Source organism: Ornithodoros turicata, chromosome 6 (genome assembly GCF_037126465.1).
Source record: "Ornithodoros turicata isolate Travis chromosome 6, ASM3712646v1, whole genome shotgun sequence".
Lineage (NCBI taxonomy): Eukaryota > Metazoa > Arthropoda > Arachnida > Ixodida > Argasidae > Ornithodoros > Ornithodoros turicata.
This window is the reverse complement of record NC_088206.1, coordinates 37,281,100-37,299,744: the sequence shown is the minus strand read 5'-3', so window position 1 is coordinate 37,299,744 and position 18,645 is coordinate 37,281,100. Positions and strand designations below refer to the sequence as shown.

At 42.8% G+C, this 18,645-nt stretch overlaps 1 protein-coding gene across 2 annotated transcripts in view; it reads right to left on the bottom strand.

Moving 5' to 3' along the window:
• Positions 1 to 18,645, bottom strand: part of LOC135396546 (myotubularin-related protein 14-like) — a 226,801-nt gene that overhangs the window by 42,047 nt on the left and 166,109 nt on the right. For both annotated transcript variants that reach the window (XM_064627585.1, XM_064627586.1), the window contains exons 16-17: positions 15,214 to 15,352; positions 3,494 to 3,727 (exon numbers count right to left, since the gene is read on the bottom strand). In XM_064627585.1, coding sequence (XP_064483655.1) covers positions 3,494 to 3,727; positions 15,214 to 15,352 — 373 coding nt within the window. The remainder of the gene's footprint in view (positions 1 to 3,493; positions 3,728 to 15,213; positions 15,353 to 18,645) is intronic.

The window sequence follows — 18,645 nt, the reverse complement described above, 5'->3', positions numbered from 1 at the left end:
CTTATTGAAGGTGCACTACTTCACTGACGGCTGTGCTGCTTAATACAAGAAAAAGAAGAGTATCTGTGACCTGTGCCACCACAAGGAAGATTTCAGTGTCAACGCTAGCTGGAGATTCCGCACAACATCACATGGGAAATGACCATGCGACGTAGCAGGCGGGACAGATAAAAAGCTTGCTGCAAAAGCAAGCCTGCAGAGACTTGTTGACTACCAAATCCTGACACCTATACAAGAGGGCCAGAGACAATCTCAAAGTTCAAGCAGTATGGGTGTCAAAGGGGGAGTGACGCAAGAAAAAAACTTCTCGTTGATAGACATCAGCACTCTATCCCCATGCCAGTCACAATAAGATTACACCATTTTCAACCCATATCTGCCACAGCAATTGAGGTGAAGCGAATATCATTCTCTTCGGAGACGTGAGTGTTTAACGTACAAAAAACTATTTAAATCCAATCTGCTCTAAAGCTAGAGTTAGCGTCGCCGTTGTGGTTTCTGTCAGTAAAGAGATAAATGTACGATAATTTCTGTTATTTGGTATTAGAAAGAAAAAAGCTACAAAGCAACAGTAATATGGGCAAACAACAAGGAAGCAAAAGCATGATACGCGAGAAACACAAAACAATAAGATATTGGAAGACAAAGGAGCAATGGGTGTCGATCACCCATTGCTTCTTTGTCACTCCAGAACGTGGTTAGAAAGCGGACTTTAATGTACCCGCAGAATGCCAAGACGGGTCCAGAAAAAATATTTAAAGAAATGATTGTGGGCTTTAAAGAGCAGTTTTCAAATTTTTTAGTATTATATAAGGGAATGTCTGCTTTATCGAATGGCACCTTGCAGCTGTTTTGACATGGACTGCCACATCCCGAAAATTGCAAATTTTATATTTTCGAGCTCCGCTAATGCGCGATGTACTACGCACACAAACACGAACCTTTTTGAGGACATTCCTGGAACCCCACTCAATAAGGGGCAGTGAGCAGAGCCCACCACGGGCCAACTTTTCAGGGCCCAACCCAGGCCAGGGACATAGAAAAATGGCCCGGGCCCGGACCCGGTGGTCCAGTCAGAAGAGCCCGGCATAGTACAGTCAGCCCTCGATTTATGAACACCCTCGGTTCCCGGAAAAATCATTCATAAATCGAGGGATTCATAAATAAAAAATTCCGTTAAGTCAGTACTATCCAGCTGACGAAACAGTACTTGCGAGTTGGGATTGCGTTTATAATGCAATATATTGTGTAATTTTGCTTTCGACCATGCCTTCTGCTGTACTCTTGGTCGACCGTAATGCGTCCCCGGAAAAGCAGCTTGTTGTTCGGATTTCGAGGGTTTAAAAACCGAGGGTGCAATACCTGGAAAAAGATTTGTCCGTTCCGGCATCATTCATAAGACCACGGAATAATACCTTTGAAGATTTCTCTTGACCTTAGAACGATCTGTTCATAAATTGAGGGCACAAACGCTGGGCAACTCCTAGTTGGTTCCCAGAAATTCCATTCATTATTCGGATATCGAGGTTCATAAAACGAGAGAAAAATGCATGTAACAAGTTTGGTTCCTCGTGCTCCTGTCCATAAAACGAGGGAATTCATAAATCGAAGGTTCATAAATCGAGGGTTGACTGTATTTCCAATCGCGACCTACGCGTTTCTGGCATTTATCGAACAAATTTATAAGTCAAGCGCGTTATCTTTACATTACCAAGTTTTTGTGGAGGTAGAGGATGTTGTCAACAAACTCCTCCTCCCTATCCCTACACCTCTCACCAAGCTTTGCGAACGTTATTATAAAATATGTGAGGAGTCAGGAGCAATGTGAAGTAGCTTTGAGAATGTTCTACAGCAGTGTTTCTCAACCAGGGTTCTGCAGAATTCATGCGTTCCGCGAGCAGGATATTGTTCAGCACCCACGAGTGCAACTTGACTACCTACCAAGACTCGCCCTCGGACAGCCTTGTTATCGGGCCACTGCAAAACTTTTTTTTATACCGTGTTATCACCACGAAGCAACTCTGGCTATGAGTGGCGTAAAGATGGGGACAGATGGAGAGACGATAGCAGGAAGGAGTGGGGGAAAGGGGATTAGTATGTGTCCTGGGCAAAATTTGCAAGCAAGCTTGCAAACTTCGACCTGGACCAAAGCTGGTTTTAATTGGACCTGAAGCTAAGATTGTATCTAATCATTGACACAGGATCCTACCAGAAGTGTAATGTAACCACTGATTGTCAGCATGCTTACCGGAGCACATTTTCCTCTCTGAGCTTCTTTTTCATCGGAAAATGTTTCTGTCGGTGGCCTTTTGGGAGCTGCTGCATACGGAACAATTCCTAGACGCTGTGTGCGTAGCATAATCTTTTCCTCCATCGCTGATAATTTGCGTTTTGACATATTTCGACTGATTTCGACAGCAGATATACAACGTCATTGTTGTCCAAACCGAAATATTGCACCCACGTGGTCCCACGGGGCAGGGAAGGATAATGGACGTATTTTCGTTACAGTTTCCATTTTCGTTACTGCTATATTTTCGTTTCCGTTGTCTGTTTCTGATACCAGCTTTTAATTTCGTTTCCGTTACATTTCCATTACGTTTCCGTTACTGTTCCGGTAATGGAACGGCTGTTACAGAGTTGCGGGAGGATAGTCCGTCCGGCTCTGTCAGCACCCTGTTTTGCCCAAGTGCTGCTTCGATATGACGCGTACACACTACACAAGTAATTTTACGTCGTTGGGATGCACACATCTTGCAAGATTTTTAAGAAATGTAGGAACATGTCTTCAGTCACTCTGCGTCCAGCAACCAAAGATGGGCGTAACCTTTATCCAATGTCGCATTCATAGGCGGACGCTCTCAGTAGTAAACAATACTGCCATAGCCACGATGAAATCAAGAAAGTAAAAAAATAAAAATAAAAAATCATATGCTGTCATCCTCGTGCTATGGTGGAGTAGAGTGCGTGGAGTCTTGATGTCATGTAGGTAGGTAATGTCACGAGTAAGTAAGCGAGTGATGCACACTCGATATCCAATATTGCGCTTTGTTTCCATGCTGTCGTGTAGTATTTAGAGCATTACAGGGAATGGAGTCATAAAAATACAAAAATAAAATGAAAAGTCACTGAAATGCCATCGCATAACAGTAACAGCCATTACCCGAATTCAATACCGGACGATAATTTTGGTTTCCGTTTCTGTTTCCGGTAATGGAGGACAGTGGTACGTGTTTCAGTTTCCGTTATCGTCACCATCTCCAATTTCGGGAATATACCGTTTCTGTTTCCGTTACCATTACCGTTACCCTTCCCTGCCGCGGGGTGTGTACTCCCAGCCGTCCACAACTGGCTGAGAAGACTGGACGTTGATGACGTAAGCCCGCTTTGAAGGGATGTATTTGGCGTTGATGCCACGCTATTTTTGCGTGGTAACTGCGCCGTCGGTGCAATGCAAGCTTGAATTAAAACAAACATAAAGAAGTGTACTCGCCTTCCACAGCAAACAGAGGAGGAACTCTGAGACCGGTGCCTCAATGATGCAGGCACAGCCACGGGGCTTGTCACTGGGCCACAGCAGGGTCCTTTGATTTGAGATGTTGGGTTGCTAACCATAATGTTGCTGTGGCTATTTGTGCAGCATTCACTGCTGTTCGAGAGGGTGGGTGGAGTACGTATTACAGGTTCTGTCCATGGTACAACATTGCCATGTGGGCACATGTAGTTCCTGGAAAAGGTGTCTGTTTTTAGATACTTGCAAGCACTTGAACTGCAATGTATGCAGAAACGATTAGTACTTGATGTCTATGTATAAAAAACAAAAAGATCTATTTAGCCACAAGTGCAGATTTTATATCGCAATTCAAATCGATTGGGTTACTTTTGGTTATCTCAATTTTGCATTACCTTTCCTGGCTAGCAATATTTATCCTTGTACTTCTGATTTTCTGTGTGATTTAGCAACACAGATACTGTTGAATTGCAAGATGCCAGAATGCCACTTCAGTGTTACTTCAACATGAGTAACAAAGTATCATCACAAACAGGGGTACTATTTGGTAATATTGAACAATAATGACGAGCTAATCTTATGGCATGACCTAGATTGGATTTCTGAGTGTTGCAGTGTGTCGGGCGATGAAACCAAACACGGTAAATGCCAAGTTATTCACTTTCAAACCAAACGCACAGCCTATGTTATCAGGCTGGAAAACAACCATCTTACTAGGCATTACATTTTCAGAGGACCTGATATGTAACAAGCATGCCGACTTAATGCTCAATAGCACCAACAAAACACCACTCCTTTTTGAAAAAAATCTAAAAGAAGTCAGAAATTAAAGAATGTACTATTTACTTAAGATGTGTATGACCCATATTATAATAATACTATATTCAGTTTGGGACCCTCTTACTCAACTGCTAACTGAGAGACTGGAGAAATTTAAAATAAGAGTAGTACAAGATATGTTTGTAACCAATAATTATGTATTCTGTTCATTCCAGTCATCTAATATCTGAGCTGAACTGGCTGTAGACATGAGAGACTGGCTTTCACTTGCATGTAGTCAGTCTTAAACTGCTCTGCAGTATTTACTACAAGCAAAGTTACAGGCAAAAACATATTGAAGTAGAAGCCCGGAAGATGCAATTAACTTTGTAGGCTGCATAAGGATTTAAAGCAGAAATACGAACAGCAAAATACAAGTTTTGTAATAAGACATAGGTTTCTTCTGACTCACCCATCCCGCTTCTGGCTATACCTCTCCTACTTCCGACCCTACTACAAAAATCGCTCATGGTGGTTCCATGATTCAAAGCCTCTCAGGAATCGCCTCAGCTTTTAACTACCACTTGTCTACTAACTTTACGTTTGACAATCTTCCTGAACCTTCCGAGCCACAACTTCCTGTCTTGCCGCCCTTGACAATACTCGTGCCCGGTGTATTCTTGGCTTTATTACATCTCAGCCAAAGGAAAGCATATGGACACGACGATATCCCAAATTCTTTCCTGATGCTGACTGGTGCTATAAGTTTTTACATATCATCTACAATGTATCTATTTGTACTGGGCAACTGCCATGAGACTGGGAAACAGCCGAGATAGTTCCTACCCATAAACTGGGAAGCCGTGTGCAGCTCTGCAGATATAGGCCAATTTCTCAACTCTGCACCTGTAGCAAAGTCCTTAAGTCCTTGAACACATCATATCTAAACACATTACCAAGTTCCTTGAAAATAATAACTTCTTCACCCCTTATTAGCATGGATTCTAGCAAGTGATTGAATCCATTTGAATTGAATCCATTTGAATATTCGCTTTATTTACAACAAATATGACCAACGTTGCCCAGTCAGCTCTCTATACTCACAAGCTAATATATCGCGCCTTGCTCAGAGGCGTAGAATCCACAGACTCAAACTCTTATTCATATTAGTGTACAATCTTCTTTGGATTGATGCAGCCAACTACATAACCCCCAAAATATCCTGAGGCACATGACAAAAACATAGTAAACTCCTGAACGAATATTGCTCCTACAAGAACAGCTTCTGGTTTTCTTATTTTCCTCGAACTATTCATGACCGGAACCAGCTTGGCGCCAACCGAGTTTCCTCTGTATCAGTGAATTAGTTTGTTAACAGAATTACGTGCTGAACCTAAGTGCCATTGTACTGTTTCATGTATGTATGTACTTGGACTTCCAAGTGATGGTCTGTGTTACAAAACTGCACGTTTTTGAACAACTGGTTTAAATGAACTGAATACAAAGCGACAAGTTGGTTTTATACACGTCTTACGTTCACGTGTTCAGTGTCTCTCGGTGTGGGGGAGAGAGATATTCTCTCTCTCTCTACGTTGGTACATAGGGAACTCTTGCGGGGGTTACAGCAATTGCGTAACAGTCTGTAGTATATGAAATAAATAAATAAATCGTATACCACTAGAGATGTACTTGCTAAACCACAGTTTAAATCAACCAGACACGACCGCCTGCAACAATAACTTTTCAATATTATTTTATTTCCTCAAACTGCAGACTGTGCATGTACCATTTTGAATTCATGGGATTGCACTGTCATTAAATAAAAATGGGCTCTCAGATTTATCCAACCGGCCCCATACGTTGTGAATCTCAGATTTATGACAAACAATTATGCAACTCATGTCCAGTCTGCTTGCTTGAAACAAGTACTCGGAGGAGCCCCACTAGAAAGCCACTGAATGCAACTATATTTATCGTACCATCTTTGCAACATTTATTATGATCTCACTGGTATTTCTCATAATCAATATCCATTGCTACCTACTTTTATTCATCATCACTACAGAGCGGATTTTTAGGCACTAATAGGGAGCGTTCTTCGTCGCATAAAACACTCTAGGTCAACCAATGTTCAGAATAATATCGTTTTATCTTCCGATGCGAAGAAAAGTTCTGACATAAAAAGGTATGGGCCCTCTTTCTCAGGTAATCGGAAGACAAGACTGATATCACCCAGGGTGCTGATTGGCACACAGTGTGCTATGCGATCAAAAGCACCCTCTGTTAGTGCTTTAAAATCTGCCCTCTAGTCATCACCTCGACTACATGTGCAAAACTGAACATTACCTATTTGACCGCATGTAATGCAACACTTTTTTACCTCGAAAATGAGCCCTTAAAAATGGGGTCATAATATATGGGGGTTCGCATTATACACGGTACCTAGGCGCTGCATTCGCAATCGCAGGCCTCTCGCCCTCAGCATCTCCAATCTGCCATTCCCAACTTCGCAGCGCTCTGCAGTGCTCGTTTACAGCGGCACATCACGTGACAAAGTAAGTACTGAGAGAGGGAGAAAGGAAAGTGTGTTGCTCTTTCACATGAGCAGAGCACATGACTTGCTCTGCCTGCTACTTAGGGCACGTGCATTGACAAAACTGAAAGTGACTTGAAAATGCTGCTGAGACGTGCCACTTACACTGTGAAAGGCAGGCTCCAGTGCCGGATTTAAGGGGGGCCAGACAGGGCGCATGCCCCAGGGCCCCAACAACTGCAATTGTCACAGCTTCTTCTGCAAACCATATGGCTTTGGGTTCTCGCCAAAATCACATATGCAGCAAGAACTTTCGTGCACTTGGAAAATACCACCCCAGTTGAAACATATTCGTACAGTTCACTGCCATAATTCAGTTGTTCATGTTCTTAGGCACCTTGCACTTGTGTTGTGTGCATCTGTTCTGTGTTTCAGCCTCAGAGCGGGTTACTTTCCATCGTGTACAGTTTGTGCCTAACCAGGGGCATAATGCTGAGGACATATTCAAAGCTTTAATGAGTTTACTCGACACACATAGCATAAACATCAAGGAAGGAAGGAAGGGCAGTCCTACGACAATGCTGTCCAATCCAGAGCACCCCACCAAATATACATGCAACGTGGGTCACTGTGGCCGTAACACCCTCTATGTATTACAAAAAAAATTCTCTTTTTTACGAAAAAACACCCTCGAGCTTTTTTAATATGTTGTAGAGGAAGACTCTTTCTATAAAACTGCAGTGGTTTCAGATGTCTCTTCTGGCCTCTTCATTGCGTGTTTTACGCTCGATTGTAGCGAATTTTGGAAAAAGCGCATACTTCCCCATTTTTCCTGCAATGACTACGAAAGTTATGTGTCTTGAGATTTTTCCTGTTGAAGTATTCCATGAGACCTTGGAAGGAACAAATATTCATTAAAATTTAATGGTTTGATTTTCCACAAAAAAGTCGCGAAATAGGAGGAAAATTGCAAAGCTTCCGGCCTGTGTATACCAGCACCGATTACGGAATGACAACCAGGATTTGCGACGCTGTGTAGAGCATGGTCGTTTTCTCTATATCCGCAAAAGAAAACCGCACACTTCTAGGTGCTTTCTATGAGCCGCAGCTGCCGTTCACGCCAGACATGGTTTTCGCCAGCGCTGCGAGCTTTGCTCGTGTCTAGCACCTGCCACTTTGAGATCTGGGAAGAAACGTTTCATGGTATATTGTGTTGCACTATTAGGAACTGCTAAAAAATCCTTGTAAAAATTTGCGATAGCTTTGTGAGGGCCGGGCAGGGCTGCTGGATCATTTCACGTGGAATCGCCGAAATGTGTTATGTGCCTTTGTTTCGGCATCAGCAGCATTATTTTTTACTTTGCTACTGATGCTTTTCTTTTTATGTTGCTGAGGTGCTGACTGACTTGCCCTTTTCCTTGCATAATGTCACTTAAGTGGAGCAGTATGTAGTGTCAATAAATGAATTATAATAAGAAAAAAACATTCATCTTTTTTCCTTGGAAAATGTTCTATCAGCCAGCGCAGATTTTAAGCTTACCACATCCTGTTTCCAGCAAGCAACGTTGAAACAGAAAAGGCATATCACGTCCAAGTTTAGGCGTCAAGTTGTCACTCAAAATTGTCAATTTGAAGAAAACAGCTTGTGCTGCCACCACATACAATAATTAGTATTGTCATGCATAGACTTGAAAAATAACACAAATAGTGCACTGGAAACCACATTGGATGTAGTTTCTGTACAAGGTAGAATTTCCGAAAAACCACGGTGTCTACTAAGCTGTAGCCTTCAAATTCCCTGACTTTTCCAGGTTTTCATTGACTATTTCAAGCGAATTCCCTGACCAAAAAAAAGGGAACTTGGTGCCTGCTGCTACGTTTTGTTACGGATCCTTCATAAGACAGATCATTTATTGAGATATTAGTAAAGCTGCCCTACTTTTCTGCCTCTGAGCTTGTCGTATTGGAGAACTGCTGCTCAACATTGCTGGGGCGGGGCCACTCAACCACTCATCAGCACTAGCGATTCACTGCGCATCATGACGGCACTTGTCTGCGACTTTCCCTGACTTCAGCTGTCTTTTTGGCAAAGTCCCCTGCAATCCCCTGACTTTTCCAGTCACATCAAAAATTCCCGGATAATTTCCTGTTTCCCAGGTTGGTAGACACCATGAAAACTGACCAATTATGAACTTGGGTGATTCTCAAAGATAACAAATGAAGATATTCTTTTGCGAGGAAGTAGCTGCAAGAGAGCTGCCTTATTAATTAATTAATAAGGCAACTTATACATAATTTATTTAAGTGGAGAATGAACCACTGAATGGGTCAGTACCACTTAATGCATAGAATGCGGTCAAATATTGCACGGCACGTGGGGACTCCGCCCCACTATGATGTATCTCCCTGCGTCAGCATGACGTTGTGTCTCCAAGGGTAACGCTCCAGTGACCGACCACTGTCCGAGGAGGGTTGATGCGGGACGCGAAAGGAACACAACCCTTTCATTGATCAATATGTTTCACAATTTCTCAAGTATGGTCCTTTCCCGCCATGACCTTGCTGACTCTGTATATGTACCGCCCCAGTAGGCTCCTCGGGCACAAGTTTTGTAGCAACAGACTTTGCCCTCTCCAAGAAACTATCTGGGTGTCAAGCTGTGGCAAGGCTATGGCACTTTCTCAAAAGAACGTGAGGTCACAAAACTATGTCTCTGTTCACTTTGCGAAGTACTCAAGGTCAAAACAGCTAGTGCAAAGGCACCTTTGTTGCCCGAAAACATGGAGGAAATGCACGGAAACTAGAAGTGCTAGAACTAGAACCATGACCAGAACACCTGAACTCCGTAACACAGAGGCTCCGGGAAGCGGCAGCGTTGCCGACGGCAATTGGGCTGGTATTGGATTGACGGTTTCGTCTGTATGCGCAGAGAAAAAGGAGGCGTTTGAGATATAGAGAGGGAAACTGCATTTTCCGGGAAATTTCCTTCTCGGCAGTACAATCGTACAAACCGATACGAATCCGGGAGTCTCCCGGATGAATCGGGAGAGTTGGCAGGTATGGGCATGCGTTCCTCAAAAAATCGTTCATAAAACAAGAGATGCATAAATGCTGTGTTTGTGTCGTCCTTCCTAAGTGTTACCCTGCACTGGGTTTTTTAATCCTTTTAGAATGAGGCACCAAGCAGCCCAGTTTTTCACCCTTTTCATAAATCGAGGTTCACAGTGAATGGGGGGACCTGTAAGTCTTAGAATGACAGGAACTGCGTTGTGACACTACCATTTATTTACTGTACGGTTAGTGGTATTCATTATTTATTTTTGAAAATAGTCTGAAATGATGCACTGTGTCATTGACTCTCCACTGTCAATTTTGCTGAGCAGTGATGTAAGTAGTCTGACGCTGCTCTCGTCGCTGCTATCCTGAAAGTACTCTATCACATTCTGCTGGTCTGGCTGCTTCCAATATGGCAAGATGGCAGATATCCCATCTGTCATCTGTGGTCAGTGCTGATCTCTTGCTTTTCGATCCTCGCAATGCATCCATTACGACGTTCAACTTGAAATGACAGCCACTGGCATGTCACAGAGACAAAGCTCAATTTATTATCTTTCGTGGTGGTCTTATATTTCTCCAGAGTGGGACACGGGGTAATACATGTTTACACCTCCGCACCAATTAATGTGTTAATGACCTGGACGACTGTACTCACCCTGTTCATACATCGAGGTAAAAAAAGGTAGACTCTTCTAGGTTTGTGCCAAAAAAATGTGTTCACAGTTCAAAAATCGAGGTTCATAAACTGAGGGAGAAATAAGAATAGAATACATGAGAAGTGTTTCGTTCCACGATGAACCGTTCGTAAAGCAAGAGAATTCGTAAATCGAGGTTTCACATATCGAGGGTTGACTGTGTATTTCTTGTCTCGGTACTAAAACTTTAGCTGTGTTTGAGACTTGTGTACGTGTGCGTTCCTTCTTGTTTCCTAGTCGCAGAGGTTTTCGTCATGGATGGAAGTTGGTTGTTTGCTGTTTGATTCCCTAAGCTAATTTTGAATTGAGATGGCAAATCTCACACAGTATCAACAATGATGGTAAAGTTGTCATTCTTGTCCTCCATGTTTGATAGCAAACTACTATGGCACAAACACATTTTATTTGTGGCATCTCAGATCAGCAAAGCTCTTGATCTACTTCAGAGACATAAGTAGTTTCTACCCACTTGGAGTAAGCGGCTGATTTACCAGAGCCTGATCCAGTCCCGACTTATCTACTGCAGCCTTGTATAGGGATCTGCATCCAAAACGTCATTTTTGCGGTTGTTCCCGCTACAGAAAAGGGCCATGCGAATTATTTAAGGCGTGCCCTACGACGCTAACCCCACTCAGCTGTTCAGAAAACATGGCATTTTACCCGTCTACCGTCAATATGCATATTGTCTTGGAACATCATACAAACAATTTTTAAATGACCATACTGATTTTCTCAGGCTAACGGATGCACAAGAAAGTACAAAAGCATATAGTACATTCCACCACACCGATGCTTACTTTCTTCCTTTTTCCTGGACTGATTTTGGTTTACAAGGATTGCAGGTTGCAGTCCCCCGTCTACTAAACTACTTTCACCAACACAACATTGACCTTATAAAGACATCATTTTGAAACATTAAGGAAATCATTGATATTGTTGATAAGCCATTTTGGACTTACTCATATTATGTCCATACACCTAGTATTTGCATGTGTAATATAATACAAATTTATTACAAATGTGGTGCATTTGCAATATTCCTGTCCACTCTTTTCTTTCCACTGTGTTCATGTTACTCTTTTTTTTCGTTGTTATTCCTCGTGCATTTGTCACCGTTGCCTGCTGTACGTGAAGCTGTGGCGTCTCTCAAGGTTTTTTTAAGCTTTTTTGCGCGGCTCCACCCATCATTTTGAATGCAAATAAACTAAATGAATTGAACTGAATTGAATTCCATACACAACGATGGCCTGGCATTTTGAGGTGTTCTAGCGCCTTGGTGATTTCCTACTGATGAATGAACAGGTACGACTTCTTGATGCTGCCTTGCCTGATTATTAGTCACTTTGGTCTGGGGTGGCCCTACATTTGACAACTGGTAATGCAAGAACAATCAAAATTTGCTTTTAATGCAAACAACTGCAACAGGCTTATTGGATGAAAGCACGACGGCACAACGTCAGAGCTCACACAAGTGCTTCTGCGAAACTTGCTATTAACGAGTTTTAATAGATTGTCAACACTCTACGAAAATTATATGATAACAAAGTTGTCAAATACAAGCTCAAGAATATAATGTCAGCAACCTCAAAGCAGCATCACAAAAAACGAAATGATGAAAGCAGTGCTGTCATAACATTATGCCTTAGTTAATAAAACTTGCACTCTATTCCTAATTAGCTTTCAGTAAATTGCTTGTTAATGAAATGTCTCAATTCAAAATCCCCACCTAGATAATAAAACATAATTTCACATACAAAAGTTTACCTCATCAAACACGTAGAGAAATTCAGTTCTCAAACCAATCACAGTGCTCAACTGTCCGAAGAATAAACTGGACTCGATCCTTCACACAGTGGGTAGGGCGCGTCCATGTAAGTGTTTCCCTTGGAGACGCAACATCCCGTCAGAGATACGTCGTAGAGCGGCAGAGTCCTTGCACACAAGGGTATTGGCCTAGGATGCTTTGTATACTACCGTAAGAGCACACGATGCCATGTACAGCCAACCAAAATCAGTTCCTCGCTTTACTTGATAGAAATGATTGCCAGAAAAAGACAAGCTTCAAGCATGCTGAACAGCACATTAGAATAGCGTGGTGAAAAAGAAATGTGAAACTGCGTTCAATATTGTGCTTACCGAAGACACAACTTCATGTATGCACCACTAAATTTGTACATGACTTTTTCCATCTCTCTCCTGAAAGTGGTAATTTGCAAGAATGGGGCTATCATATGCAAGACTGAACAAGATGTTCTTCATGGGTGCATCACTCAAACAGTTTGCCTCATTTCCTGCTTCACCTTTGATAAAGAGTATAATCTGTGCACAAGCATGATGTAAGAGTTTATCTTGCAGTGTGTGGTGGAACAGGAGAAGCCAACTACGTATCCCCAATTTTAAAAAGTACACAAGCGGATTAAAGAGTCCCAGAGCGACGTCGATGTGTGTGTTGTCACGTCCTGTGTGTCGCCTCATTCCAACTCAAGGATTAAAGAGGAGCAACAAAGGGTTGCTCCTCTGTGCATGTGAGCTGAATGCGAGCTGTACCGAATTTAGCATGCACTTAATGAGTGTGGCAAGTTTGTCAGCAATGAAACAATATGCAAGAACATATTCGACCATGATGTGACATCGCTGGGTAGGAGAGGTACCAGGTAAGACAGGAGAGACAGAAGTAGACAGGGATATGCTCAACTTCCAATTAAGATTTATTTACGTGGAACAATCCTTATAAACACCCAAACCTAGTTATCAAACAGATCACACGTGTGGTAAACCGCACCAAGAAACTTGCATTCCTCAGGAAGGAGGCTAACGAAAGCACAGCCTACGCATTTATCACTACCTAGGTGTCCAATACTGAACCATTATCTCCCTGTCAACTTTTCCCTTAAAGATAGCAACTCTAGAAGTGTCTTTGAACATCGGAGCACATTCGCATCCATCACAATGGACAGAGAGATTACCAGATGGAGTGCCTTTTAAGGACGCAGAGTGTTCACAGAGCCTGACATTTATATATCTCTCAGTCTGCCCCACATACACTTTGCCGCAACTCGGGAATACGATAAACCACCTCCTTCTTACAGGGAACAAAGGGCTTTCTATGTGCAGTAGTGAACTCAGACACATCTTGTTCACATAGAACCCCTTTGTTCCCTGTACAGTCGAACCTCATTACAACGAAGTCGCAGAGGAATCGCAAATTGGTTCGTTATATGCGATATTCGCTGTAAAAGTACAGCATTTAAATGAGACTAATGATTCTGACAAATTCCCGCCGGGACACGCATAGCGTCCGCAATATTTCAAAATCAATTCAAACAACAGGAAGGCAAACACAACAGTTTCATTTGAAGAAATCACATCTGTAATCTTCTGTTGCTTTGTGGCAATGGCGCTGTTCACGACAATCACTTCAACCTTGTCAAGCGAATGAAACGCATCACGAACAAACCTTTGAAACACCGCAGATTTTTTTACTTTCCAATCACAAGGTTTCGATGCTCAGCGCTTTACGTTTCTGCAGCATACTGGCTACTCGATGAAAGGAAGTTTCGGGAATGATGCAATCCACGGTCAATTCGGCGGTGGTGAGGACGAAAGTGCGGTGGAGAGGAGGAACACGTGTGGAAGCACTACAAGCATGCAACTAATGAACGCGTTGCTGACTTATCGGGGTCATTCGCCTCCATGTGCAGGTCGCCTTACCAAAACGGGAGCTAATCTCCTGAAGGTGCCAGAAAAAATGCGCTCGCGTGTTGGAAAGTCACAATGAATCACTCCGTGGTAACCGATAATAGGCTAGGAAATGGGGAAGCCTACTTCCTTGTAAACGCAGGATCCCCATAGAAATAAAGCGTGACCAATCAAATCAGACAGAAAACTCGCAATAACCGATAATTCGCACTAACAATGTTCGCTGTAGCGAGGTTCGACTGTATAGTCGTGTTCAACTTGAGGAGGAAAATAAATCTTGTCCATCACTTCTCAAAATATTACTGCACTGCAGATAGGATGGCTGGACACAGAGAGGTCACGCTCCATCCTGCGCGAGATAATCTATCATATACTCACCCTGCTTCCGTATTGGCTGTTAGGACTGGCCACATGACACTACGCCGCGGCAGAAAGTGCACTCCCTTACTGATGGCGCATGGTGGCGCTGCAGTACTTCTCCTGGCGTGCTGTTGTGTCTCCTCTCCAACGGCGTATGTAGTTGATGGACTAGATTTCTTTTCCTTCTTAAGTTGAACACGACTATACGTAGTGATAAATGTGTGAGCTGTGCTTCCGTTAGCCTCCTTCCAGAATAATGGAGGTTTCTTGGGGCGGTTTACCACCTGTGTGATCTGTTTGATAAGTAGGTTTGGGTGTTTATAAGGGATGTTCTGTGTAAATAAATCTTAGTTGGAAGTTCAGTGCGCCCCTGTCTACTTCTGTTCGCCCTGTCTCAGTTACTGCGCTGTCACATCATGGTTGTTAGCTACCAATTATATAATTAATTATAGTGCGAAGACAGCTATGACAAAGGCTGCAGTATGTGTGAATAAATAAACAGTAGGGGAAAAGGAATCTTCACACTCTGCACTGCTCAAGCTCGGCTCAGGATTGAAAGGAGAAAAGGCCTCATGGAACAATTAGCACTGCTGACTGACCCATTTCCTAGGCAATTTTCATCCCCCGAGTCTGCTACAGAGAATACTGTAGGAGGATTGTCTTGGCTACGGCTACTGAGAGAGCTGGAGCTACTGTTGAGGCTTGTGTTGCTCCCCAGGGTGCGTGCGGGTTCATCTTCTGCAAATGAATGAGAGTTGGGGCATGCTGAAGCTAACTGTTACATGATATTATTTATGAGCAGCACAAACAAAAATGCCAGAAGTACAAAGATTATGGTTAGAGTAGCAAACATTACAGATTTCAATCTCATCACAAAAGTAGAAGACAGGGTTTAGCTCACCCCAAACCTTGTAGACAGATAGCAATTTGTCTTAAGTTGTATTGGAATTTTTTGCAAGCGTTATGGTCATGTAGAGAGAAAATTAAAAATCAAGCAATACAACACAGCCATTTTTTTCTGCGTCTGCTTCATGTTCACATCACCACACACAGGTAGCCCTGCATACAATAATGCGATATGCAGACATTATGCACTAATCCTCTTCTTCAGTATGTTGGTGCCACCTGTGTGTGGTGATATGAAAATGAAGTGCACACAGGAAAAAGTGTTTATTTATAATTTTTTTTTAAAAGACTATGATGCTAGCAAAAATCCAAGAAAACTTGAGACAAATGGCTATCAGTCTGCAAAGACAGGGGTGGGATAAACACAGTCTTCTATATTTACGATGCGATCTAAATGTGTAATGATTGCAAGGCTAACCCTGTAGATACATGCATCAATCCTTGAGGATGAAACAGCCACATAAACTTAAATATTCAGTTTGCAAAGCATTTGCAGTGTACATTTCACAAAATGTTTTTAAAGAACCAGATGAGATTATCTAATTTATACACAGGCATGCAATAACCATGGAGCACAGCAGCATGGTAAAAAAGATTAGCAAAACCACACAAGAGCTTGATCAATTTGAATTTAGAAACAAAAGCTGGTCAATGGGACGGGTACACAGTCTAACCACGGAAAATTCAGAGCCATCAAGAAAGCTAGAACAATGACGTGACAGGTAAAAAGCACACACAAATCTAAATAACAGTGCTCCAAACACAGGAGACCACGATTCTCACTACAAAAAACTTGTATTCAGGGCTGTGCAAATATGTATTCGAAAATTTCTAATGTCCACTCGAATCGCAAATATTCGAAATATCCAAAACTTTTTTGGAATATCGTGTTCACATAACGGTCTTCACAGGTGTCTAATGCCTCTTGTATGGTGCGGGCACTGGCGCCACCGCTCTAGGTCCTTGCGGCTGTGAAACACGCGCTGCACTAATGATACGACAGGTGGTACAAAGTGCACTCGGATGCCCATTTCTCAAACCACCACTGAAATCATGCGTTCTCAGACTCCTTAGCACGAGCCAGTGACATAGTCAGGGGTTCAGGCCCCCCCCCACCCTAAAATCATATCTTTCGTAGTGCATTTGGGAAATGGAAAAAGGGTGAAATCCTCCTCACCACGTAAAGTTCCCATGCAACCCCCCAAAAATTGCAGATGCGGCATGCATAAGTCTAATTTGAAAATTTCTTGACCGTCATAATGGTGCATCAAAGTGTTCAACATGTCGCTCTTTGTTAAAGAGTGGCTGAAACTACCACTCCACTTGTGAACCATTTAAAACAAGATCCTGCTCAGGAAGGGAGTTGCCTCAGGACAGAAGCCGCCGATATTTCGAACAGAGACTGTTCTTCTTCTGGGCACCGTCCTCATCATTGGCATGGTATTTAAAGGGTTAGGTGTGACGTGTTTAAAGGTTCATGCGAATTGTGGGTCAACAGCCCGGAGGGAAGAAAGGTCCGTACGGGTTTTTACGGCGGGAGTGAATGGCTGCTTTGTTAGAGTGTGGAGGGGATTATGTGAACGTAGTGATCTAGGCTACAGACCGGTTGCAGAAAAATGGAAGGCTCACGAACACGTGGACGAAACGGGACAACAGGCAAGAATTCGCAAGCATAGCGAAAGATAAGGAGGTTAGTGGTTACGTGGGGAAAATTCCAGAACGAGCAATTTTTTTTTTTTTTAATATATATCTGTAATACAAAGTTGTGGCATGCAATAAAGAGAGCAGAAAGCAGTGGCCATGCAGAACATAACAGATGATAATGGAGGTAGATGGCAAAAAGCATATTTTATTTGTGAAGTGTTTCTAGGGTGCCTTGTGATTTGTTGATACCGGACGGGTGAAGAGCGTTGAACTTGTATATGAGATAAGACTCCCTATCACGTCTGTCACGTGTGGATCTAAACCCGGTTTCTAGAATATATAGTGTAATGTTGTCAAAATTGTGACCAGGAACGTTAAAGTGTTCGGCGACTGCTTTGGGGAGTTTGTTGGACGTGTCGGTTCTGTGTCCGGTAAGGCGGTTGTTCATTTGTTGGCCGGTTTCACCAATGTATTGCATATGCAATTATGCAATACATTGGTGAAACCGGCCAACAAATGAACAACCGCCTTACCGGACACAGAACCGACACGTCCAACAAACTCCCCAAAGCAGTCGCCGAACACTTTAACGTTCCTGGTCACAATTTTGACAACATTAAACTATATATTCTAGAAACCGGGTTTAGATCCACACGTGACAGACGTGATAGGGAGTCTTATCTCATATACAAGTTCAACGCTCTTCACCCGTCCGGTATCAACAAATCACAAGGCACCCTAGAAACACTTCACAAATAAAATATGCTTTTTGCCATCTACCTCCATTATCATCTGTTATGTTCTGCATGGCCACTGCTTTCTGCTCTCTTTATTGCATGCCACAACTTTGTATTACAGATATATATTAAAAAAAAAAAAAAAAATTGCTCGTTCTGGAATTTTCCCCACGTAACCACTAACCTCCTTATCTTTCGCTATGCTTGCGAATTCTTGCCTGTTGTCCCGTTTCGTCCACGTGTTCGTGAGCCTTCCATTTTTCTGCAACCGGTCTGTAGCCTAGATCACTACGTTCACATAATCCCCTCCACACTCTAACAAAGCAGCCATTCACTCCCGCCGTAAAAACCCGTACGGACCTTTCTTCCCTCCGGGCTGTTGACCCACAATTCGCATGAACCTTTAAACACGTCACACCTAACCCTTTAAATACCATGCCAATGATGAGGACGGTGCCCAGAAGAAGAACAGTCTCTGTTCGAAATATCGGCGGCTTCTGTCCTGAGGCAACTCCCTTCCTACATCTCTACCGGTTCGCTGGATTTCTACCCATCTAAGATCCTGCTCAGTTTCATCACTTTGAAAGCTTAAAGAGGCACTAAAATGCCACCACGAGTTTACTTCAAATTATGTTACACACTATGTTAACTTCGCACTTGTTCTCGTAATTCAAAACTTTGATTCCGTTAGGAAGCTACAATCACAATTATACAAGACTCTTTCTTGCCGCGGCACTACACAGT